The following is a 25,270-nucleotide window of genomic DNA, read 5'->3' on the forward strand; positions in this document are numbered from 1 at the left end:
TGCCATCATGACTTGTTTTGTTTTTCCACCAGAAACGTATGCTTGTGGGACACTTTGGTATCCCCCGGTAACAGTCTCATTCACAGTAAGTACTGCAGTAAAACACATTTCAGTTTCTTAATGGTTAAAGAATCAAGTGGGATTTGTGCATGGATTTTGAGAGGAAAAAGTTCAGGTGGGGCTAGGCTAAACATCTGTATTACAAGTTAATCAGTGCATTACCAGTACTAATGAGTGTCTTGAAACAGTAGATTTTATGGCCTCCAACATGACAGTCTACTTTTGTACATACCAAAATGTAAAAAAAAGGAACATCAGAAAAGGTCACATGCAGGGCTGTCTTGTGAAGGTGTTTATAAAGGGTTAAATATTCAAATATAGCGGTTTGGTTTTGACACCGTATGTCTAAACTTTTTAGTCATCATTAGTAACAGGTCCATAAGTCTGCATGTAGACCTCTCCTGAAACTGGCACTTAATTACAGCTTTCAGCACTGCCTTGGAACAGGGGAGTGGTATGTTGGGGGTTGTGACTAAGAAGATACAGGGCCTGTCCCAAAGAGCTTTGCATTCTAATTCAAGCATGATGCCCACTTAAGTTTAACAAACAAGGTCGAGGGTAGACACAAGGGTTACAGGAAAAAGATGGTGTGGTGGGGAGGTTGTGTGTGCATCTATCTTGATGGTATAGAATGTTCAATGATGGATTTTTTCCTCTTCATGTTAATAAAAATTGTGACGGAGGATGATTTATTTGAGGTCTTGGGAGTGAGAGAAGCTGCACGGCTGAGAAAGATTAGATGAAGTGATTAAGGTGAGAAGGGAGGGTGGGGAAGTCCAGCAACAGAGGAGTTGTGATTGTGGGAAAGGAGCAGTGTGAGGGAAGGAGACACAGCCAAGAGAAAATGTAATTGTCCCCTTTCAAAACTCAGACTCTGATAATGTCAGGATATTGCTCCCTGTGCTGCTTGATGTTGATCAGCTGGAGAGCGAAGGGCTCAGAGTGGCACCTTGTTTTAGACCATCATTAGCTCCTCCATTGGTGTTCTTATCCACATGACCAGTAAAGACAAGGAAACTAGGCAGCCTTGGACTCGCCACCTTTTCTTTATTCTGCTTGTTGAGGAATGAAGACCTTTGGGGCTGGAGTCTTTTTATATGCCACATACAGTAGAAAGAGGTGGATACACCTGACTGTGCCTGATATGGTGAGTGCTTAGCCATCTTATAACCCAGGTTGGGTCCAAGGTTAGTCAAGAAGGGACCTCTTAGAAAGGAATTATGTTATTGGCTGCCAGACACTGTAGAGTCACCTTCTGGTGCCACATAAGCAAGCCAGCTGTGATTGTGAAGGACAGCTCTGAGTATTGTGCTCCTAGACTGCCATCTCAGAATATCATGAAGCATTCCTGAGATTACTGAGTGTATATTAGTACAACAAATTGCCCCACTCCTGATTATCTAAACAAAGCAATTCTAATTTAGCATTTGCGGTTAACTGTTTTTTAACAGATGGTTTTTGTTTGTTTCATGAACGTATTTGCCTCTGTCCAGTACTTTCATCTTTTACTTCAACAACTCAGAATTGAGTTTGTGCTTGAATTTTCTTGTCATAAAATTAATTGTTTTAAAAGTATGCATGTAGCTAGTAATCACTGCATTTGCTCAAGCAACTGTAGCAACTATACATGCACGTTACAGGTAGGGTGACCATATTTCCTAAAGAAAAAACAGGATACCCCGTTGCTTGCCCGAGGGCACCCCCAGGCTGTTGCCTGTTGCTATAATACTGTCCCCTTCCCCTCCCCCACCAGCCACATGCCAGGCTGTTGTCCAGTCGCTGGAACCTTGAAGGGCCCCCCTACACAATGAAGGGTCCCCCACACATGCTGGAACGCTGCTTCCCCCATAGCCCTGCCTCCCCCCTGTGGGGGTCTGGCATCTCTGCTCACACTCACCACACCACACCACACTTTTTTCCCCAAAAGTGGGCATTTGTCCTGTTTGCTCTTCTGATCAAGTCATCAAGGGCAAATGGGACAAATGCCTCCTTTTGGGAAAAAGTCAGGATGGCTGGGACAGGGCTTAAAAAAGGGACTCTCCCAGCCAAAATGGGACATATGGTTACTCTAGTTATAGGCAAATTTTTGTATGCACATTTTTAAAAATATGGGCTGTAGAATATAGTTAGTTTCTTTACGATGTCACAGTAGTATGGGATCTCAGTTTTAAGAGAAAAATGAATGAAGCAGAGGTCCTGAGGAGAAAATAGAATTTGATCACATAACTGACCATCACCATAATGCGTACATACAAGATGGCCAAATTAAGTTTGCACAACCTTATTTTTGGCATTTTCTAATTTTTGAGTGCTCAACTTTAAAACTTTCATATTCTTTTATTATAGTTTTTAATGTAATTTAACATTCAGAATGATTTTTATATTTTCTCAATTTTAAAAATTTCAAGCGGAGATGTGTGCTTAAACTATAAATCAAAATTAACTGATTAAAGGAATAATAGAATCCATCTCACCTTACTTCTGCTGGTTTGGCAGCTCTAAGGAGTGTAAAGAGTAATACAAAAAAGTGTGTCATTTATGTAGCGGATATGACTGTATACACTCCAAGGGAGCATATCTATGGAGTAAAAAAGTGCAAGTCACCTTTCAGAATAGAACTGTACTTTGAAAACTACACAAGACTACAAATCTGTAACAATCTTACAATATGTCTCTCAGCCTTCACTTGTCACGATCATGGTGCCACAGTACTTCAGTATGCACCTAAGCAGCAACTGTTGATTTCTGGAGGCAGGAAAGGATGTGTCTGCATCTTTGACATCAGACAGAGACAAATCCTTCATACCTTCCAAGCGCATGACTCTGCTATTAAGGCTCTTTCACTGGATCCTTCTGAAGAATACTTTGCAACAGGCTCAGCAGAAGGTAACATGAAGGTAAGATTATTGAAGTGACTGAGTTGTGATATGAATTTTACATGGAGAAAGCACAGTGCATTATGCTGAATTATTTATCTTAATTTATTACTGTCTCTTTCTGAATATGTTCTTGTTTTCCTTTGTATTTCATTTTCCTGCAGCAGTGCTAAAGTAATTATTAAAATAAATAGATAGCCAGTTTATCTATAGGGTAGTCTCAGTAACTGTATGATATCAAATTCTAAATAAGAATTTTAACTAGTTGTATTGGGGTAGTGTCTAGGAACTCCAATCATGGGCCAGTACCCAACTTTGCTTAGATATTGAAAAAGCACACTCCCTGTCCCACAGTGTTTGCAATCTGAATACAAGAGGAAAGACAACAGGTAAAGGCAAAAGACAGAGAGAGCACAGACGTTTTGCCCTTAGCTAAACCATGCTATAGAGGTGCAGTATGTTTTATAGTCAGATAGGAGAACCCCAGCCTCCTAATGGCCTGGACCTACATCACTGAGCTTAAGGACTCTCCACACTTCCGAGAACTGAGTCCCAAGTCAGAAACTCTCATTATGCACCAGTGTTAATGAAATTTGAGCCAGATTCTCTGCCCGTGTTCCAGCAGAGGGGGATTCTTACCTGGCATAAAAGCAGTTTGTATGCCAGCTGCCACCCCCATCTTATGGGATAAGTCAGGAGTGGGGGCATGCAGGTAACAGAGAAGGCCAGGATGAGGTGAAGAGGAACACAGCTTCACTATATGAATTCACAGCTGGTGTATGGTCGCTTAAGAGACTGGCCAGCTGTCATCCATTAAAGCAGCCCCTAGGCTGCTCTAACTTATACCAGTAAAAGAGCATCTTGAGAATCCTGGAGCTGTACAACTTCCTCTCTGACCATCCATATTTTCTCTCCCTTCTTCTGTGCTGAATGGGTCTTGATGCAGGAAAGGTTTGGTCCAGATTCTCAATAGAAAGGGCACGTTTTAACCTCATTTTGTCTTGTGTGTCATTCTCTTAATATAGGTCTGGGGACTGGCAGGCTACGGTTTAATTCATTCCTTTAAAAACGAACATGCCAAACAGTCCATATTCAGAAATATTGGTGCTGGAGTCTTGCAGATTGAAACTGTGCAAGACAATCGCATCTTCTCCTGTGGAGCAGATGGCACACTGAAAATGAGAGTTCTACCTAATGCTTTCAGCATCCCTACAGGTATTTTTCACATTCTATAGCTTTATGCTGTTTAGTCCTGTTTCTATACAGTTCTGTTTAAATAGCTACAATGCAGTAATGCATTCATGAAAGGAATTATCGTACATTGCAAACAGAAAAAAGACTGACTTTTAAAGCAGGGTTCTTGAGCACTGCGTACATAGATTGGTGGGAATGGAAATGCATGTAGTGCATTGTAGAATAAAACCCATTAAAGTCATAGGTAGGTTAGTGCTCAACCTACAGCAAGCCTTCTTGCTCAACCTACAGCAAGCATATTACACAGATTCTAACAGTAGCCATAGACATATACAAGCACCATGGTGCTAAATAAAGTCAATAAGCAGTTTGTAATGTGATTCAGGGTTTTTTTTCTCTTCCAGTTCTTGCTACTAATTGAAGCATGTCTACAACTATTCATGTAAAAAAAAATAGACTGTTGTAATGAAGGGTATTCAGTGTATGGAAGAATTTGTAGGCCAGGAAAGTGTAATAGATGCAAAAGCTGTGGAATAATGTGCAATGAAGAATGTTCTATGAGAAACATGTATCATTTTATGCTGATATTTTTACCAAGTAGTATTAATACACCATTGATACTATACATTGTACATGAACACATTTTTAAAATGCGGTGTTTTCTTAATTTGCACATTACTTTTTCTTTGATGGCTGTGTTTTATATTTTGGAGATCTGCCTTTACATTAGGAATGTAGTGTGAACCTTAAAATGTTTGTAGTAAAGAGAAACCTGTTTTTAGTTAGCTTTTAGTTTTGAAACTCTTATGTTTTGTCCAGGGAAAAGTAAGACTTCCTTAAATGAAGCTATGTAAGAGAATATCAATGTAACATACAATGCCACATTTCAGATGAATGTCAGGCTTTATGTGGCCAGCTAATAAATAGTAATGGTAATTTAAGTTATTACCAGAGCATATTGTATAAACTAACTATACAGAGTTCAATATTGTTTGCTTGTAATATACTAGCCACTGTTGTCATATTTAGGTGTATTTTTCTGTGTAAACAAAAACCATGTTCTTAATAAGATATTGGAATGGATGTCTGTGTATTTAAATGTTAACTAGTTGTCCTACTTCTTCAATGAGAATTTTGGTGTCTGTGCAGCAATGTAAAATATAATGGGATAAAATGCACCTTTCTCCAAAGGTTGTGAAGTATGGATATGAAAGAAAAGGAAGTGTCATTTGTTAGTTTTACCTTTGTAAGTTAAATAAATTCCTTTTATTTCATGGAACAGGTTAGCTCCTCTGCAGTCTTTTGTCTTGCACTTAAACAGGCTTGTTGAAACTTCAGTATCACGATTAGCTCTGTAGTTACCATTAGAGCTAAAATTGTCACTGGCAAGAAAAGAGGTTTGCAGCCGGACTTAACTCTTGTGTTTTTCACTGCTCCCAAGGGGTGCAAGATTAACAGAACTGATGTTCACTTTCTACAGCACAGGCAGCTTACACCATCCTGCCAGTATAGTTCACTTGGGTGAATTCATTCTCCCTCCTGCTTGTTCAGTCCTTGGACTCGCTGATAAGGTTACCCACAGTGGTGTCAATTTGATGGAAACAGTAATTGGTCCGAGACCACTAGTTCATTTGACATGCATCACATCAGAAAAGTTTCCCTTTCCAGCCTGCATTAAATTTGCCCTAAAGGTGAAAGGTTTCCAAATCCTACTGCTATTTTTCCTAGCCAGAGTGTCCTCAGTCAGTTTAATTACAGTAATAGCAGTAATAAATATCCAGCTCTAAAATGTGAAATTTAAAATGAGTACCCGTATTTTATGTAGTCAAAATGAGCAAAACAAAAACATTCTAAATTATTTCTAGTTTAACATCCTAAAGCTAAATTAAGTAGATTCAGTATATGTGATTCTTTTAATATATTGAACTTGCAACTTGAGGATGTTACTCACAAAAATGACTTAAAATATAGTGCAGCAAATGACAATGATATTTAATGCTTCTGATATTGGTTACTGGCAGCAGTTCCTGCTTCATCTAACCACTGCATATTTTGAAAAGCTTTAACATAACTCAAAGTAGGGTTGTTATGTACCCGGGCACTTGTTACACAAAGAACACGTTCAAACACTATTAAAGAATCTGACTTCAACTTATAATTATCAAGGAAAAGCAAACTTCAGGCAGAAATGCATCCTTAGTACACCTACTTTTTTTTGTTTTCACTGCCTGTTTTAGTGATTATGTTTACAGCAAATCATTGAGCAACCTTCCCATTAAGAGAGCACTTCTTTTTGTTGGGATGGAGGGAGAGATGTTATATGTAAGATCCCCCCATGCTTTGTCTGGATAATGATTTTTACTATGGTTATGTGAAGATGAACTTTCAGCTGAAACCCATAAAGGCAAAGGAACTTGGGTTCAGAAGTTTATTAACATATGTATATACACGTACACACACAGTATATATAGAGTTCATTCAAAAAGCTTAAAATGTGCTTTAAACTATAGAGCTCTGTTCCTCCCACCATTTGGAAATCAGTCATTGATGCAGTTAAGGAGGAAGCATTGTGGTAGCCATGCTAATATAATAGATTAGAAATGGGAAGAATGTACTTATATGGAATTGAGGGTGTTATTTGTGAGTAGGAATGCTCATTACTCTGCCTACTTCTATATATTTTTATGCTCCCTTTTAAAATAAGTCAGTTGTTTACATAGTCACAATTCAGTTCTTAAGAGACAAAGTAGAGGATCACACAGAGAAAACAAGTACTTCACCTGCAGTGCCTTTCGCTCTAGTTCATCCTTACCTTGGAAGTCTTTGGTGGGGTTCAACTGTGATCAGTAAGCCTTGTCCTCCTCAAGCTCCTGAAACAGCTTCCAACAGCTTGAGGTGATGAAAAATGACCAAAAAACCAGAGGACTGCCCTCCTGTCCTTTTATAAACTACCAGTCTCCTCTGTCATGTGACCACCTGATCATCCACAACAGGTGAACACAGCCCTCTCACCAGGTGATTCCCCTGATAAACTAACTTCTGGGAGAAGTCAGCCTTTTGTTTAGGAGCCTCCTATTTGACTAGAGAACTATCAAGATTTAACAACTTTACATTGTTAGCCCTGTGCTACTACCCCCCTTGGTGGTTCTCCAAGAGGTAAACCATCAGAGAAGGTAGCCAACTCCCACATTCAGCATGGCAGCTCCAGGCTGATATAGATGTCCATAATTTCAACAGAATTCATTTGTTGTCCACAGAAAATTTCCCAAATCATCACAAAAAGCTGTTTCTCATAAATACCCTACCTTTTTCTATAGACAGTAAGATACATTGTAGATGGCACATCACTATTTTGTGACAACTTTAAAAAATATGAATGACACTGAGAACATAACCCATTCAACAATGTTCCTTTGCCTGGTGTTTAATTTGAAAGGATGGTGCTGACTTCTTGTGGGCCTTGAGATGGGCAGGGGCAAATTGCTAGTGTTAGCCCTGCATTGATGGGGGAGGTTTCCATCCTGTGATGCTTTTTAGGCCAAACTCTCAGTTTAACGTTGGATATGATTATCAGACCTATACTATGTGTTTTTCTTTTTTCAAATGAGATATGCACTAGCAGCTGGCCGTTACAGCCATTCCTCGGAACTGTTGATTTGTTTTTATCAGCTTGTAAAGATACCAATGGATCTGAAGTTAATTAAATTCCTTCACACAGTGCTGTTGAACACATGGATGTTGAAACTCCGGCCTATTTGCCTTAAACACAAAGGCCTGATTCGCCTCTGCATTGTGCTGTCATATACACCCATTTAAAAGTAGGTGTTAAATGCTACCTTTCTAACTGGTAACATATTACACCTGCTTTGTGCAAGTGCAACTACATGACTATGCAGGTCTCAAGCCCGTGACAAATCAGGCTCAAGCAATATGAAATGGAGCAGAGTTTCAAACCTAGCAATTTAAACAAAAAGCTACATGGCCTAGTTGCTAGTAGGCAAACTACTAAATATGTTATTCTTGAAGGCCAAACAAACTTAATCCCGTCACGCCTCTAAAATGTCATTTTTCCTAGTGATCGAGATCAAAAGTTCCTGGCTGTATTTTCTTAGCTGCAACTATCATGTGTTAGGGAAAAGTGATGACCCTCCCCCCTCCAATGCTTTAGGCCTTTTTACAAGGCTATGAAACTTAAGAGCTTCAGCTAGGCTTGCTTTTCTGTACAAAGGGCATGCGGGGGCAGAAAGATGTGGTCAGGGCCCCAAAAAGAGGAACTGGAATTGGATAAAGGGGAACCAGAAGACCTGTTAAGTTACAACAGCTGAGCTTGCTTTCAGGACTACAGAAAAGATGTTAGAACAGGCAAACCAAAACTTGGCTAGGGATAACAATAACAGGAAAAACGTATATGGAAAACTAATTATTAAGCTTGCTCTTGATTAAGTTGTATTCCAAATAAGGCAATTGAAAATGTATCGAGCGTGTTACATACTTGCAAGTTTTTAGCCTTATAAGCTTGGTAAAATTTGTGGAGAGCAGAGCAGTTCGCTTCTTGCACGAGGCCATGCTGACTTTCCCTGCATATATGCTTGTATGAAATAAAGGAGCCTCAGGCTGTCTGATCCAAAATCAACAGTGTGGTCAATTTTCCACAACACATGTAATCCAAGACTAAAGTCAAGCAGGAAACCAATTTCATCATCAAGCGCTTTGACCAGTACATTCCACTCTCATTCAAAGTTGTAGGTTGTTGGGTTTTTTTAATAATATGACAGTACAGTCTTCATTTGTGACTAGGAGTTTTGTGTAAATTTGGGCCCAATTTACACTTCCATTAAAATGTGAGAAAGATGAGGTTAGCTCAAGATAAGCAATCAAAAAAAATGTTAACTAAAAGGAGCTTCACCTGCTCTGACTACATTTCCTGTTGTAACGCCTCCTCCCCCTGAGTACCTAAGTTCACATTTCACTAGCATCACCTCTCTATTTGCTTTTTGGTTATTTAGTAGCTAGCCAGATTTTTCAAATTTCAGGATTCTTGCTTTTTTCTATTCTATTTTGACTTATAAACATAGAATGAGTTTTTAATAAACTATTACTTTGGTCTTTACGGTATTTACTTTAGTACAAAAATTACTCTCCCTGATCATCAATTTTTAAAAAAATATCACAACTCAGCAGAATTCAGAGTTGATGCAAAGAATTAAATGGAAATGATACAAAGAAGCTTATTTGTAGACACTGTTTAGACATTTATACTAAGCTATAATCACTGACTAGAAGATAATTTGCAATTACTGTCTGCAATTAAGAGTAAAAACAGACCCTATTGAACATAGTATTGTAGAATAATCAGTATACAGTAGATATAATTATGGCCTGCATGGTAGGGAAAAAACAAAAATAAGTTTCTAACACACAGCTCTTTCTCTATAAAGCTAAGAATTGCCTACAGAATTTAAGTATATTTAAATGACACAAAGGAGTCTGGTCTCCCCTTTATGCACACACAAACAACCACTAACCTTCAACAGAAAATGTGTGTGTATACTGCAGGGAGGAGATGTATAGGACATAGCTTTAAATAACCTACTTAGCCCAATAAAGCCAGCAGGATGTGTCATTTTAAAATAGCATTCAGCTGTCAAAATGTACAGAGTATTGCATTAAATAGCCATTTTCCCATGTATACAAGTCTCTATCTCTTAGACTATATGAAAGCATAGCAAGAACAGAGTGTGCCGATCTTAACTCAAAGCTTGCATCAATTTGCTTTTCTCTCAGCAAATCAAAAGCAAAAGTTACCCTCATATCCTTAGTATCAGTAACATATAGCACTCCACATGCTATGAATGCATTGCCAGCTTTGGACTTGGGGTATGTAGTGTTGATATGTTGAACGACTGAAAATGTCTCTTCGTCAATATGTGCTACATTGATATTTTCATCAATACTTGAGGCATAGATAATCCAAAGACCCTTTTCATCCACTGCCACGTTGAAGTACGTCTTGGCGTTAGAAAAGAGGTAGTGGCGACCATCGTGTAAGGCATTTTCAATTGTCAGGGTTCTGAATGATGCTGTATCAAGCTCAAATCTGAAAGGAAACAAGATAAATATTTAAAATGCTGGTTTAAGAATTTGCTTTTCATACATACATAATTTGGGTAAATTCTTAGTAATGAAGAGGTCTCTCAGGAAGGATTGTCTTGCCTTTACAATTTTTTAAAAACAGGACAAAACCTTTACTCGGAGGGTTTAGGATTTCCTGACAAAAATAATCATGTGTGTTTGTGTCACATTGCTTGTGCTTGCTAGGGGGAAAGCAGCCTCTCCGTGTTTAAAAAAATACTATGATAATTCCATCGAAACAGTCAATAATCCTTCATCTGTCTTCCATGGAGATATGTCTTGTAAGAGCATCGTAACAAACCAGGCATCCAAAACTCCCATCTCTGTCCTTTAGATTTGTGCCCCGTGAGCTGCCGCCCCCAGTTCTGGTTTGGTCTTTCACCTTTTCTGGGGGAGGTGAATATGGTGGTTAAAGTGAGGTCAACTAGACCTTGCACCAGATTTTGAAAAGCCTAAGGTGCTTTTGAAAAGCTCAATAAGCTTCTAAAGACCATTCAAATCTGGCCCCAGGTACCCAATGAATGAGTCTCTAGCTATCTAGGCTTTGTACCAAAATCATCACCATATTAACTGAGCAGTTTACAAATATTCAGGCTCTCAGGGCTAGATTCAAAAAAGGGATTTTGATACCTGAGATCAAAATTTAGATCCTCAAAACCCACCTAGCCCTATAGGCACCTAAAATCCCTAAGCACCTACATTGCCACTGGTGGTCATGCACAAGGCCACTGAAGTTCTGGTGCTGCCAACCACCTTAATGTCTAAGCCTCAGTGGGATTCACAAACTAGGTGTTCCCTACCTATCTCACCTCTGATAATTCAGTAGGTGTTTCCAGAAGCTGCCTAAAAGAATGCCTACCAGATTGCCTGAGGAGGTGCCCCACTTGTGCCCAACAGTCCGGTGGTTAGAGCACTCACCCAGGTTGCAGGAGACCTGGTTTCAAATGCCCACTCTGCCAGATTCAGAGCAATGATCTGAGCCCAGGTCTCCTACCTCCCAGGTGAATGCCCTAGGCTATAGACTCACTCATTCCTCTAATGGTCTAATGAAGATTTAAGTATTTCATTCAAAATGGAACAGCTTCAACAGGAGAGAATGAGAGAACCACACACCCCCCGATACACACACACACACACACATATCCCCTATAGAAGAGGTTAGCAACCTTTCAGAAGTGGTGTGCCAAGTCTTCATTTAGTCACTCTCATTTAAGGTTCCGTGTGCCAGTAATACATTTTAACGTTTTTAGGTCTCTTTCTATAAGTCTATAATATATAACTAAACTATAGTTGTATGTAAAGTAAATAAGGTTTTTTTAAATGTTTAAGAAGCTTAATTTAAAATTAAATTAAAATGCAGAGCCCCTCCGGAACGGAGGCCAGGACCCGGGCAGTGTGAGCGCCGCTGAAAATCAGGTTGTGTGCCGCCTTTGGCACACATGCCATAGGTTGCCTACTCCTGCCCTATAGAATCCTCTGTAGCCCTCTGCTTAGTGGGACATCTGGGAGACCACTGAGGTGTTAGGGAGGCAGCAGCACCATCACCTTCTTTTGTGAGAAAGGACTGACCTGAGCTAGGTTCATGACTGTGAATCTCAAATGGAGGGAGGTGACTCGCTCTGGCCCAGAGGATAGGCACCTGACTCCCTCTGAGGGGCAGGGGTTAAACCCCCCGCTTTTGGCATTTCCTACTGGCTACTTGGAGAGCTCCTCTCTCATCGTGCTGGCTTCTGTAAACTTGATTCTTAGGCACTTACCTTTCCCCATGCATTGTACAGGGAGCCCAGGCGTCTAACTCAGGGCCAAGGATTCCACTAGGTGGCAAGGCGCCTACAGCTAGGGCATTGCAATGCTGAGCCTTCATTCCCTTTGTGGCTCTAGCCCTACTTTCTCCTCCTCTGCATCCTCACAGTGGAGGAAAATATGACAGCAACAGTGAGAGTGTGGTTATTGAGGGGAAGCTTGGCTGAGGGTTGTGTGAGATTAGCAGTCATTCTAATGTCCTCTGGGAGCAAGTTCCACACTTTTGGACTACCTACTCGGACAGTAGGCGCAAAGAAAATATCCAGATCCAAAAAAAACCAAATAATCTTGGTGGGTTTCACTATATTTAGCCTATGAAATCTCTCGTCACTAGGAGAAGGTCAGTCAACTAAGGGGAGGAATGGGTTTGCAGAAGGAATGAAATGATGGTTCCATTTTTCAAGCTCCTGCAAGTAACACTGGGAGAAGCAGCAAATTGAAGAGAAGAGGAAATTTTGTGGGCTGAGTTTGGGCCTGTTCACCTAGTTATATAGCTCCACAACACATTAATTAATCAGAGATACTTCTAAAAGCCATTCAAATACCAAATAAAAACATCCTGCCAACATTCTGACCTCACATTGGCCTCCGTAAAGGAAGTCTGAATGTCTCATCTGAAATATAAAAGTGTTTTTATTCCTTGAAATTCCTAGATGATAGAATGATAATCTGAGAACAACAGTGCTCAGCAAGCTACTAAATGCAAGTTTCTCTGCTAGTTCAAGAGGCTAATCAGCTACTACTCAGGCATATTTTTAGTTTGTATATAACCACTGAATGATGCAGTGTTTTGGAGAGAGCACGCTTTATCCTTTGGATTGATAAATTCACATAATAGGAGCATATTTGGTGGGCTGGCTATTACCTAAGAATGCCACCCACCAAGTCTCCCAAGACCCAGGAGGAAAGCACATTCAACACAAAAACCTGCAGCAGATCCACGAGCTCTAAGGAAAAGAGGTGGGCCCATCAGTAAGGCTAAGATTTACTTCTGGGTATTTTTAGTAAAAGCCATGGACTGGTGACAGGCAATAAACAAAAATTCACGGCCCGTGACCTGTCCATGACTTGTACTAAAAATACCCCGGACTAAAACTTAGGTGCTCTGGGGGCTTCCAGGTGCCACTGCTGCTCCGGGGGGGCACCTGGATGCTGCTGCTGCTCGCGGGGAGAGAGGCGGCCAGGGCCACCACTGCTGTTCCAGGACCGCTACTCTGGGGCAGCACCCAGACCGCTGCTGCTACGGCAGCCCTCGGGGCCAGCTGCCTGGGGCCGATCAAGCAGTGGCCGGTGTGGCTGACCCTGGGGCCGCTCCAGCAGCAGCAGCAAGCGTGGCTCACCCACCCACCATGTCAATCTGGAGTGGAGGTGCAGCAGTACCTCTGCAGCATCTCCTTACTCCACCAATGTGAGAGCTCCACAGAGCAACAGCTTCATGGCAGGAGAAGGCTTCACTGATGCTGAGCCAGTCAACATCAACTTACTCTCCTCCTCTGTATAAACAGCCTTACCTCTGGGGGAGGGAGGAAGGGGACAGGCCTGTAAGGGGATAGCCCCCGGGAAGCGCAGTTCTGCAGGAGTTGTGTATCCATAGAGGGCTGAGGGAGATACAAAGAATATGAAAACAGCCAACCTCTACTGATCTAAGATACGTGTATTCTGCAGGGCTGAGCCTCTTCCCTTTCCTGCCTCCTACCTGCACACCACCCACACAGCATGATGAAAGAAAACCTGGGCTTGGTCCTTGTTGGGAGTGATCTACTCTAGAGTAACCAGATACAACCAAGATAGTTCCTTCACTCACCACCACCAACAGCTGCTTTGGGTATGGCATAGTGAACTATTTCACTAGTGTGAGAGAAGGAAGATCAAACTGCAGATCTTTTATTGAACGAAGCACATGAGAGAAAGGGGCAAAGCGTTCTCATTAGAGGAGATCTGCCCCTGGAGAAGGCTTCCTGGGGAGATCAGACAAATCCAGAGTCTGATAACTTTTGGAAATGCTGCAAAACCTTGTTCTTTGATAAAAGTTTTTTCAACAAAGCAACATTTACAACATCCACCAGCCAGCTCCCCCTATACTGAGTCCTTCACATAAAACAACTATAACTCCCCAAGTAGAACTTTCGATAACCCAAAAGGGAGATGAGCTAGAGACTCTATGAAGTCCACTGAAGACTGCCAATCTATTCTGCATGGAAATAGAATTTCTGCCTGAGGTATTAATAACTGAAAAGTGCGGTTGACAATAAAAAGGCCACCTCTTAGCAATAGGTACCCTATCATATTACATTGTCAAGATAAGTCAAGGTGGTTCAAAGTCTGAGAACATTTAAGGTGCAAGGAATTGGAAGGGTCTTTGGTAGAACAAACAGTGTATGATCCCAGCAACGAGATCCCAGCAACGAGCTCACATTCTTTTCTCACTGCCTTTGGGTGCCAGAGATGCATACCTGCCTGGGGAGAAACTTCAAAACACAATGGTGTTCTTGGCTCAGATGTCAGAGATGCAGCTGGAAACTTGAAAGCAGTTGGAATCTTTAACTTGTCCTTGAAGTCCATTTGCTTGGCTCTTCTCACAAAGCTGAATTTTGTTTTTGATTAACACTGTCTGCCCGACTCCTCAGTAAAAGCTAACAAGATACAGATGTGGTGGCATGAGCAGTTCCAGGTTCAGACCCAGCAGATGCGGGGTGGGAAAGCCATAGGAAATGTCTAGTTATGTGCAATCATATTGTGAAGTTGGCACTCTACAAGGGAGCCTGCAGGCTCACCACGTTGCCTTGTAATCACCTGATGCCTGAGTACTGGTATATTGCAGTCCATGCACAGCACAAGTTAGAGACCACTACTAGCAGCACTAGATTACATGTGACTTTGTGACTGATACATGCATGCCAGCTCAGCAAGAAGGCCTGGCATGCCAAGAAGCTCCTGTGCCAAAGGCAAGTTCCACTGTATCCTACCTTTCATAATTACGTGGCATGACTGATGATCCAGGGAGGTTTCTGAAACAACAGACGATCAATACAGTGGGCTGAACTTTCTCGGTGCCAGCTGAGTAGGAAGGGGTGGCTGTAAGCTACCTTTCCACCTCCCCAGTCCTGGAGCTGAACCAGTTCCTAGCGTAAGATAGGGTTTCCATATGATTGCTCTAATTTACATGGCTGGAAGAGCCATTCCACTGGCCCAGGATCACCAGAGCACACAGCACTCTGGCTCTGCCTTCAGCACACAGCTTTGATACATTTCTGCACTGCTGAAGCAGCAGGGTTTTCCCCTGGGATGAAGATATAGCTAGCTCAAAATAGTTAATATTTGTAAAGACTGATTCATTTCCTTTCTTTGTTTCTCACATGCTTTTTCTGCCCTGATCCCACCATTAGACCTCCCCACCCCAGTTAGAGCACCATTAACTTCACCGGGATTCTACCCAGGCAAGATCAGGGCCTAAATTTGTCAGAACAACACAAGTTATAAGATGTGAGCCTGTTGACAACTGATTCGCCTGTCGCATGTTGTGGACTCCACCTCTGCATTTGGTGGCCATTTCAAGTAGCACCTAATGGAGAACTAGTTATCCATGGAGTTAGATACCACTATCCAATCACCTACCATTCCTGTCCACCCTCTCTTTCCACCCGCAATCCCCAAAGAAACCCAAAGATACTACAGAACATGTAGACACAGAGAACAGAGTGTATTACCAAAAATGTTGGAGGTCTTCCCAGTGAAGTTCATATTTGCCCTTTTAACCTCCATTCATGTTCCCTGTTCTCATTACTTCTTGTGCCTTCCACCCAGTGGAGTGCAAAGCCGCCATCAGGCTAATTTTTGACTTACTTCACAATGATACTGGTTCCTCCTTTTTGATAGTATAGACAGTTGTTGTATATCACATGGCCACATCCATAAAAGATCCCCGTGAGGTTAATGATCCTGTAGCTGTCATTCAGCAATGCATTTGCATTCTCATATTCTTTTATGAAGTTCCCTTAGGGGAGAGAAAACGTGAAAGAAAATCACGCCAGTTGGTTTACTGAACTATCTGACATCTCTACTCTCATCCAGATACAATTCTATCAGAATCAACTTCCTGCCAATCATAGCCACATTTTTTAACATTTCTCAGAGTGCTGGAACATAAAAACCAAGAGACAAAGCTCCAGCTAAGCCCAAATTATTGTCTTTATTATTCAATGTTTGTATTTTGGTAGCATCTAGATTCTCCAACAGGGGACTGGGCCCAAGTCACCCAGAATCCAGCCCATTTCCACGTTTTTCCTGTTCTCGCTCTCCCCGCGTTCCCCCCCCCCATTTTTCTAAACTCTTAAACTTGCGAGCCACGGTTCAGGAAACTGAAGTCACAGGGAAATGGTAGGATTGATGTAAAAATGAACATAAATAAGACACTTTAAAATTAGGCTTGTCTGAAAACTTTCCTCTGAAACTTTTGACAGAAAACTGGATTTTTCAAATAAAGGAATTGTTTTCCAAAATGTGTTTTCTTTCCACATTTTTTTTTTTGGTGAAATTTTCTTTGGTCAAAACCCAAAAGCACTTCAGCTGAAAAGGTTTGGTTTGCAGCCAAAATTTTTCAGCTTTCCACTGTAAAGTTGAAATTTTCTTCAGAAACCCCTTCCACATTTTCCAAGCAGCACTAGTTAATATCTTCTCCGAGGCTTCAAGAGGTATGTCCAGATATATTATGAAAGTAGATGAAGTTTTCAAATAAATGTGACTGAGACCTGGAAAAACTGAGGCCTCCCTCCACTTACATTGATTCAAGTTTGTTGCTATTCTTCCAGAATTCTTCTGTTGGCTAAGGCAGGGTCACATGACCCTGTGAGCCAAAGTAGAGAAGTCACAGGAAAAGGTCATTGATGCTGTGGCAGATTTAAGGCACAAAGGCCTTTTAAAAGGTTATAATAATAACTTATTAGGGAGACAATGTGGACTGTTCCAGTTCTAGTTTATAAGAAGAAAAAATGATGCTACCTGGGTTTAAAAATAACCTCCACTGTGCAATACTGCCCCTGGCTTTTCAACCTGTGGGGCAACAGACCTCCCGACTAAAGCTCACTTTCACTCATCACAGTATTTTACACACTATATTTCTAACAACACTGATTTGGTTGAAAAAATGAAAAAGCAATATAGGATCAACCTAGCCACAATTATATCCACAGTACCTGAAAAATGCATCGTAAGCCAAATTCTTTCATCACTTCTGTTTGCAGGTTCCCTCATCCATGTTCCAAATGTTTGCTGTATCTTACCCATCTCAGTGGGAATTCCTATTGATTTAATGATGCATTCTAATAGCAAAGAGAGAAACAAATTTGCATCATCCCCGACCTCCACAAGTAAACACTTTAATAATGCATCATATTTAAAATAAGTTACCAGCTTTTTTTGGATGGTATCCATTGGTTTTCTCATCAGCTTTTCCTACCAGCGTGTCATCATTTGGTATGACACATGTCTCACCTAAAATTGGGGGGACAGAAAACAAAACTTTTGAATATGTTTCACAGATCTGGGGCACATTGTCAGTTGATGTAAACTGCTCCACTGAAGTGCATGGACTGTGACAATTTATACCAGCTGCCCTCGTGTTTCTTATGAAATACAGATAATTCACTTTAATACTTATCCAACATTGTTCAGCATATGCATCTGTCACCAGTTAAGGTTGTGTCAAAATTCAGAATTGCAATTTTATAAAGTTGGCTATAAAGGCAAGTATGGGGATAACAAAACTAACATATGCGGTGTGGCTTCCATGTTTATCACACTTTGAAACAATAATTCTGGTTTTCTTTAAGCTAAACATGTCAGTTAACCAAATTAAAATACTTTTTGCACTTGTCAAATAAATCTTTACATTTAAAAATGCACATAAGTGGCTAGTAATGCATCCAATAATAAAACAGGCGTAGAGGCCAGACATGGGGAAAGTCTCATATCTCATGCAGCAACATTTTATATGCAGTCTCTCCCTTTTACAAATGAGAAAGTCTTCCTCAGCCTTCGTGGGAGCCCGGAGTCAGAGGGCTTGTCTGCACTATGCTTTAGTGCACACCAGAGGGGTGTAAATTTTAGTCCATGCTAGCATGTCACGCACTAACTGGCCCGTGTGGACCCTGCTGACGCACACTAAACGTTCACTAATGCATGCTAACATAGTACCGATTGAAACAGGACTACATTAACACACACTACGGAACTTTTCGTGGATGCCAGCATGGTCTACATGGGCCAGTTAGAGAGAAACATACTAGTGCAGACTAAAATTTACACCTTTCTGGGGCAGACTAAAGCACCATGTAGACAAACCCAAAGAGAGTCCCAAACTCTTCCTCCACATAGAATTATAATCTTGCTGACACTAGGGTAGTGTAATGAGAAGCAGCACAATCTAGTAGACTGAGCATAGGACTGGCGCTAGGAATCCATGAATTCTAATCCTCTTTCTGCCACTGGTTCACTCGATGGCCTTGTCTAAGTTACTTGGCTTCTCTACAGCTGTCTCCAGATGAAGCAGTGACCCTGGCACAAGACAGAAAGTGGTGGAAAGACTTCATTCAGTCCCATTGTCTCTACTGAGCTGACAGACGGGAATCAAAGAACAAGATAATGGTCTCCGCCTTATCTAGCTCATGGAGTGGATATAACGTGTTTGTGTAGCACTTTGAAGCCATACACTTCTGAGCCAGTTCCTACCGCATTTGTTTATATTGATTGGTCTCTCTGAGCCAGATCTGTCCCTATAGTGGAAAATCTCTGGATTTGGAGTGAAAAGGAATAGAATTCTGAGGGAGAAGTGCGGATTCCACTCCCTACGGAAGAAGAGGAGGGTTCTATTTCTAAAACCTTCACACTCTACCTTTCTGTCTGCCTTGGACTATGCAGTGAAATATACATCTTGACTTATCTAGGAACTCATATGAGTGTTCACTACCACCGCAGCCTTTATTTTCTTCGTTATCCTGATATGAAGGCTGGGCTGGTTTTGTTTCCCTCCTTAAAGTTTTCAGACTATCAGTCTACTTTGGGACTAAGTAATTTTGTTAAACAACAGAAACAGAAATGCCTTGCTGTGAGTTGCTAGGGAGCACGTGCGGCACCTTTTCTTAACACGTGAGGCAGATCAGATGGCAGACAGCTGTCCAACTTGTCCTTTGATACGATGAAGAATGTTTGTTTGGGAACACTAGAGGCAGATAAACGACTGAAACTCATGTGTAAAACTCCTACAACCCACAAGAGGGGGTATTCTCAGCGGGTAGTGGGTGCAGTCCCACTCCTGCCTTTACTGTACCTCTACTAATGCACACCAGAGCTTGGCTTCATGCTGACAGAACACAGGGCAGCTGTCTTACACTGCTTCTTTTTTTAATTGTAAACAATGTGGAAGAGGAAGGGAACTTATGCACTGTATCTTGCCCCTCTGGAAAGCAGTTCATGGAAAGAAAACAATAGAGACAAAGCTGGAAACATTTCCTATTTGAAAGAAATTTTTTGTTGTTGTTTTTAAACATTCTTTTGTAACATTCCCTAAACTATTTAGGCACCTTTACTTATTCTCTGAAAGCCACAGCAGCCTTTTCAGCAGCAATTTATGATCCATTTTTGATTCACTTACAGAGAGCCTCTCCAAGGAACAGTTCTCAGTTCTGTTTTTACTTTAGCGTGGCTGGAGGTAACCAAAGCTTTTCGTAACGCCATTCTCCTAACCCACGCCATCCTGTTGATCTGTTTAGTCCACCTCTTTTATCCTGTCTGATGTGTCAGCTGCAAGCTCTTTGGGGGAGGGACAGTCTTTTTTGTTAGTTGTTCATACAGTACCCAGCACAATGGGCCTTGATCGAGGTTCCTAGGCTTTAAGGCAATACAAATATTAAATGACATTAAAACAGTTGCTGAACTGCACTGAACTGCAGCTTGATGCTCAGAAAGGAAGAAATAGATTAACTGATCCAATCTCCTGCAGTCCTGCTCCCTCTTTCCTCTGGCATACCCCTTAATCCCACCTCTTGTGCAGCACAAAATGGAGGATTTCCGATACAAAATGAGCAAATGAAATCATACTTTACCCCATCCCTTTTAAAAAAGGGCATAGGAATTCTGGTTTTGGGTCATGAGGTCTGAGCTGTCCACCCTTGAGAGCAGCAGCGGCTCCAGGCACCAGTGCTCCAAGCGCGTGCCTGGGGCAGCAAGCCGCGGGGGCGCCCTGCTGGTCCCTGCGAGGGCAGCAGTCAGGCAGCCTTCGTCAGCTTGCTTATGGGAGGTCTGCCAGTCCCGCAGATTCGGTGGCACTTCGGCAACGGATATGCCGAAGCTGCAGGACCGGCGGACCTCCCACAGGCAAGCTGCCGAATCTGCGGGACCGGGGACCTCTCACAGGCAAGCCACCGAAGGCAGCCTGCCTGCCGTGCTTGGGGTGGCAAAAAAGCTAGAGCCGCCCCCACCTGAGAGCAGATGCACAGACATCCCATCTCAAAAAAGATCCAACACCACAATCCGGATGTGACTTTTGGAAATTGGTGTCCACAGCCAGACTCTAGTAATCCTTCTACAGCCCTTTTCATCCCACGATGTCAAAGTCCTGTGGCAAAAAGGGTAACTAGAGTTACCTTCATTGTAGAGAGGGAGGAAGGATAGAGCAGGGCAGGCAAACTTTTTGCCTGAGGGACACATCTGAGTCTGAAAATTGTATGTGGGGCCATGAATGCTCATGAAACTGGGTGTTGGAGTGCAGGAGGAAGTGAGGGCTCCGGCTGGGAGTGCAGACTCTGGGGTGGGGCCAGAAATGAGGAGTTCAGGATATGGGAAGGGGTTCTGGGCTGGGGCAGTGGATTGGGGTGTGGGTGTGTGAGGGCTCCAGCTGGGAGTGTAGGCTCTTGGGTCCAGAGGGGTCCTGTGTGTGAGGGGTCCAGGCTGGGAAGAGGGGTTCAGAGAACAGGAGGGGGATCAGGGCTGGGACAGGGGTTAGGGCATGGGAGGGGCTCAGGGGTGGAGGCGCCAGATGGCGCTTACCTCAAGCAGCTCCTGGAAGCAGCGGCATGTCCCCCCTCCGTCTCCTATGTGGAGGCGTGGCCAGGTGGCTCTGTGTGCTTCCCTGTCCACATGCGCCAACCCTGCAGCTCCCGTTGGCCATGGTTCCCAGCCAATAGGAGCTGTGGAGGCGGCACTTGGGGCGGGGGCAGCGTGTGGAGCCCCCTGGCTGCCCCTATGCATAGGAGTCGGAGGGGGAATATGCTGCTGCTTCCTGGAGCCACACGTAGCCACGGCATGTGCCGAGCAGGGGCAAGACCCTAACCCTGCTCTCCGGCTGAAGCACTGAAGCGGGGCAAGTCCCAGACCCCGCTCCCTGGCGGGAGCTCGAGGACCAGATTAAAACATCTGAAGGGCCGGGTGTGGCCCCTGAGCCATAGTTTGCCCACCCCTAAGATAGAGGTTCAATGACTTGGCCAAGATCATACAGAAAATCAGTAGAAAAGTGAGAATAGAACATTTCTGTCTCCTACGCTACCATATTAACCAGGACAGCACAACATCTCAGCCTCCTCCATGTCTTGAATATTCTAATAAAGAGTTTTAAGATCTCAACACAGATGTTTGTCTTTGCTGAACCCTTCGCAAGAAGCAGAATGGCTAGTTTTGAATAATATTGTATCTTATATTTGCCAGTCACTGAGAGCCAGATACATAGGATTTGATCATCTTTTGAAATTCTCATAGCAAAAACTCCCCAGAGCTAAGAAATTATACCCCTGAAGTTTATGCTTCCCAGACTAATTCTAATTAATGTAGTTAACTGTACTAGCAGCTCTCCTAGACGGCAGTTTATCTGTGACTGGAACAGTCAAGGACCAGGTCAGTGTTCCTGATGAAGTTGAGTGCAGTATTTGGGTTTGAGAATAGCTATAATATTCTCCATGAACTTTTAGCTGAAAGAAACCAAAAGCAGCTAAGACTTAAAGATATTTTTCACTTTGAGATAAACCACAGCTTAAGAATCTGCCATATGGAATTTTCATTGCTTACCTTGTCCAAAAAAGATTAGCAGCCTGTATATTCTGACATAAAATATTCTGTCTAATGTTAATAAAGTTTATATGACACTAAAACCACTGTTTTTGGAGTGTGGGGAGTTGTGCGTTTGGTGTTTGTTTTTAAAAAAAAACAGTTAATGACAGCAGCACTATTAATACAAAACATGCTAGGAGATGCATTTCAAGTTGTCTTTTTTTGGTTCCTTTTTGGGAAAGTAAGTGTAACAAGTTAGTTTAGTTAGTTAAACTATTAAATTAGCACACATATATGTTTACTAGACAGATGTGCTGGCAGGGTAAGAGACCTGTGGACAGCTAGTGATAGTCATAGAGTCATAGACGTTAAGACTTTAAGGTCAGAAGGGACCATTATGATCTAGTCTAATCTCCTGCACAATGCAGGCCACAGAATCTCACCCACCCACTCCTGTAATAAACCCCTAACCTATGTCTGAGCTACTAAAGTCCTCAAATCATGGTTTAAAGACTTCAAGGTGCAGAGAATCCTCCAGCAAGTGACCCGTGCCCCCCACTGATGAGGGAGGCAAAAATCCTTCAGGGCCTCTGCCAATCTGCTCTGGAGGAAAATTCCTTCCCAACCCCAAATATGGTGATCAGCTAAAACCTGAGCATGTGGGCAAGACTCACCAACCAGACACCCAAGAAAGAATTCTCTGTAGTAACTCAGATCCTACCTCATCTAACATGAAGTGTTTTGCAAAATTGATCAAAACTATCAGTGTTCTACCAGAAACACTGTGTGGATTGAAAGGTGGCAGTTTCTCTAAATTGCAATGTTGTATTCACATTGTGCTAATAAAAACAAGACAGGGAATCTGTGATTATTGTGTCAAGAGTTAGTGAAGTAATGCTTACACTGTATATAAAAATGCAGAATTAATATGTGGAACTCACTGCCACAAGATATTATAGAGGCCAAGAGCTGTTAAGGATTCAAAAAAGAATGGACAGATTAAAAAATATTCATTAGCTAGAATAAAAATGTTTAGTATCTTGATATAACCCTGATGTTTCAGGACATAAACTAACCATTAATTACCATGGTTAAAAATAAACTCTGTACGCATGACACTGCAAAACTGCACATTGGGACGGTATTACACCTTTCTCCAAAGGACCCTGGATTGAGCATCAGTTTGGTGACAGGATACCAGATTAGACTGCCCATTATTCTGATCTTTTTATACCTGTGTTTCTATATTTCAAGTAGAATCAGACTTCTGCTAAACTGTTCATCTTATTGTTACCTAATCCTCCGATCCCATCTGTCTGTATAGTCCACCTGTTGTCTCCTGTTTGATACCTATACCTGAAGTTATTAGAGGCAGGGACTGTCTTTGTCATTTCTCGGTACAATGCCTAGCACAATGGGACTCTACTCCTTGATGGGTACTATCAGAACATGGATAATAAAGAAAAAAGAAAAGAAGAGATTGAAACATACTCTGTTTGGTACTAACTCCATTAACTACTTACAGGGAGAGCTCGTAATAAGAACTGCATTTTCATCCTAGCAAACGCTGCAGAATCACAGTGAGAAAAACTACATATATATTTCTAAAGCAAACACTAGCCTTGGTTCACCTAAGGTCCTTTAACCTAAGGCTAACATTGCTGACGGCTGTTAATATCCACTTCCCCAGTTATCTTCCTTTTGCTAGATAAATTATATGCTAGACACAGCAGACAAAGCAAGGTAAAGGGCTACAGCAGCTGAAATGGCACAAGATGAAACTGAGAGCATAACTCCCAGCAACTATCAAGAGCTCTGTCCTGAATGCTGAAAAAACACCATGTTCCCACTGCAACACTAATTACTAGAATGTGAAATCCAGTATTAATGGTGAGATCTAATGATAACTCCACATGCTTCAACATTAACGACAGCATCAAGTTATTGTGACATTCACCTTTGAGCTAAACTACAAAACTACAAAAGAAAACCCACTTTACTAAGTATGTTCTCAGATTATTTCCATTAGTCATTACTCAGTTCACCTTCTTCTGCATCTCCACATAGCAATTACAGCATTTATCTTCGGATGGACTTTGGGTTGGACTACTTTGACCTTGTTAAACAGGGACGTCATCTGCTCAGCAAAATTGTTCCCAGATCCACTAGGAAGCCACTATAAGCCTGAAATATTCATTGGTTTCCATGCATGTACGGAAAACAGGACAGCAGGGTAGGATTCATTATGAGGATCCAAGAGAAAAAGTTTGCTTGCATTCCCAAAAGCAACTAACAAGACAAATGTGATGGTTTTGTAGCATATTCTCTCTGCTTTCCTTATCCTGCTGCTAGTCTGAGCTGAGATCTTTTAGGATTATCACAGTACATTGTCTTGCTTCCAGCACCCATCTGCTTGAGTCTCCTAGTCACCAGCTCCAGCTCTTCTAATTGTGCCAACTCTCCACTGGCAAAAACTGGTTCATGGAAATGACTAGGACTGGGCCCTAAAAATTTCATTTTCTGCCACTTTTTCCACAGGAGGGTCCTGTGATGATCCTGGCTGAGATTTTAAAAAATAATGAGTGATTGCAACTGGAGACACCTTAAAAGGCCTGATTTCCAGAGGGTGGGTGTTTAGGACTTTCTGAGCAACATGCTCCTTTTCCATGTCTCAAGTTGGGCACCCAAAAATTGAAATATCTAAAATCAGTAGTCACTTTTGAAAAAACTTTGGTCCCTCAATACAACAACACTCAGTACTTAAACAGTGATTATTTTCCAAGGCCCACGGAAAATGCTAAGACCCAATAAACCCCTCATTCTGTTTATTAAAAACCATCCCCTTCCTAATATACAAAAAGAAGACACTCAAATATACCCAGAAAGCCAGTTTAAAAATCAAGCATAGAAAATGCCAAGCACAGAAGGAAGCATTAGTTTAGACATGGAGTAATACATTCTTTCATAACATGTTTACACCAACCCTTCCTTCCCACAAAAGTGTTTAGCTGAAATATCATCTTATTCCTGAATTAAACTCTGGTGGGAAGGCAAGATGCTCAGCATCAGCTTTCTTATGAAATACTCCTGCTGTGTAGAGAGCAAGTTGTTTACCATTAGTCTTCTGGTGGAGAAGAGGATAAATGGAAGAATGCTAATTGATAAGACAC

The 25,270-nt window shown here is 41.9% G+C and overlaps 2 protein-coding genes across 6 annotated transcripts in view; one reads left to right on the top strand and one right to left on the bottom strand.

Annotated features, from left to right (window-relative positions):
• Positions 1-25,270, top strand: part of DMXL2 (Dmx like 2) — a 154,880-nt gene that overhangs the window by 113,451 nt on the left and 16,159 nt on the right. For 3 of the 4 annotated variants that reach the window (XM_030576933.1, XM_030576934.1, XM_030576940.1), the window contains 3 exons: positions 33-85; positions 2,740-2,957; positions 3,962-4,151. In XM_030576933.1, coding sequence (XP_030432793.1) covers positions 33-85; positions 2,740-2,957; positions 3,962-4,151 — 461 coding nt within the window. Of the gene's footprint in view, positions 1-32; positions 86-2,739; positions 2,958-3,961; positions 5,410-25,270 lie in introns of those variants that run through there. The other variant, XM_030576935.1, reaches the window with a different exon arrangement.
• Positions 6,054-25,270, bottom strand: part of GLDN (gliomedin) — a 42,562-nt gene continuing 23,345 nt past the window's right edge. For both annotated transcript variants that reach the window (XM_030576942.1, XM_030576941.1), the window contains exons 7-10: positions 17,472-17,555; positions 17,258-17,383; positions 15,909-16,059; positions 6,054-10,227 (exon numbers count right to left, since the gene is read on the bottom strand). In XM_030576942.1, coding sequence (XP_030432802.1) covers positions 9,768-10,227; positions 15,909-16,059; positions 17,258-17,383; positions 17,472-17,555 — 821 coding nt within the window. In that variant the 3' untranslated portion in view covers positions 6,054-9,767. The remainder of the gene's footprint in view (positions 10,228-15,908; positions 16,060-17,257; positions 17,384-17,471; positions 17,556-25,270) is intronic.

Source organism: Gopherus evgoodei, chromosome 10 (assembly GCF_007399415.2).
Source record: "Gopherus evgoodei ecotype Sinaloan lineage chromosome 10, rGopEvg1_v1.p, whole genome shotgun sequence".
NCBI classification, from domain to species: Eukaryota; Metazoa; Chordata; order Testudines; family Testudinidae; genus Gopherus; species Gopherus evgoodei.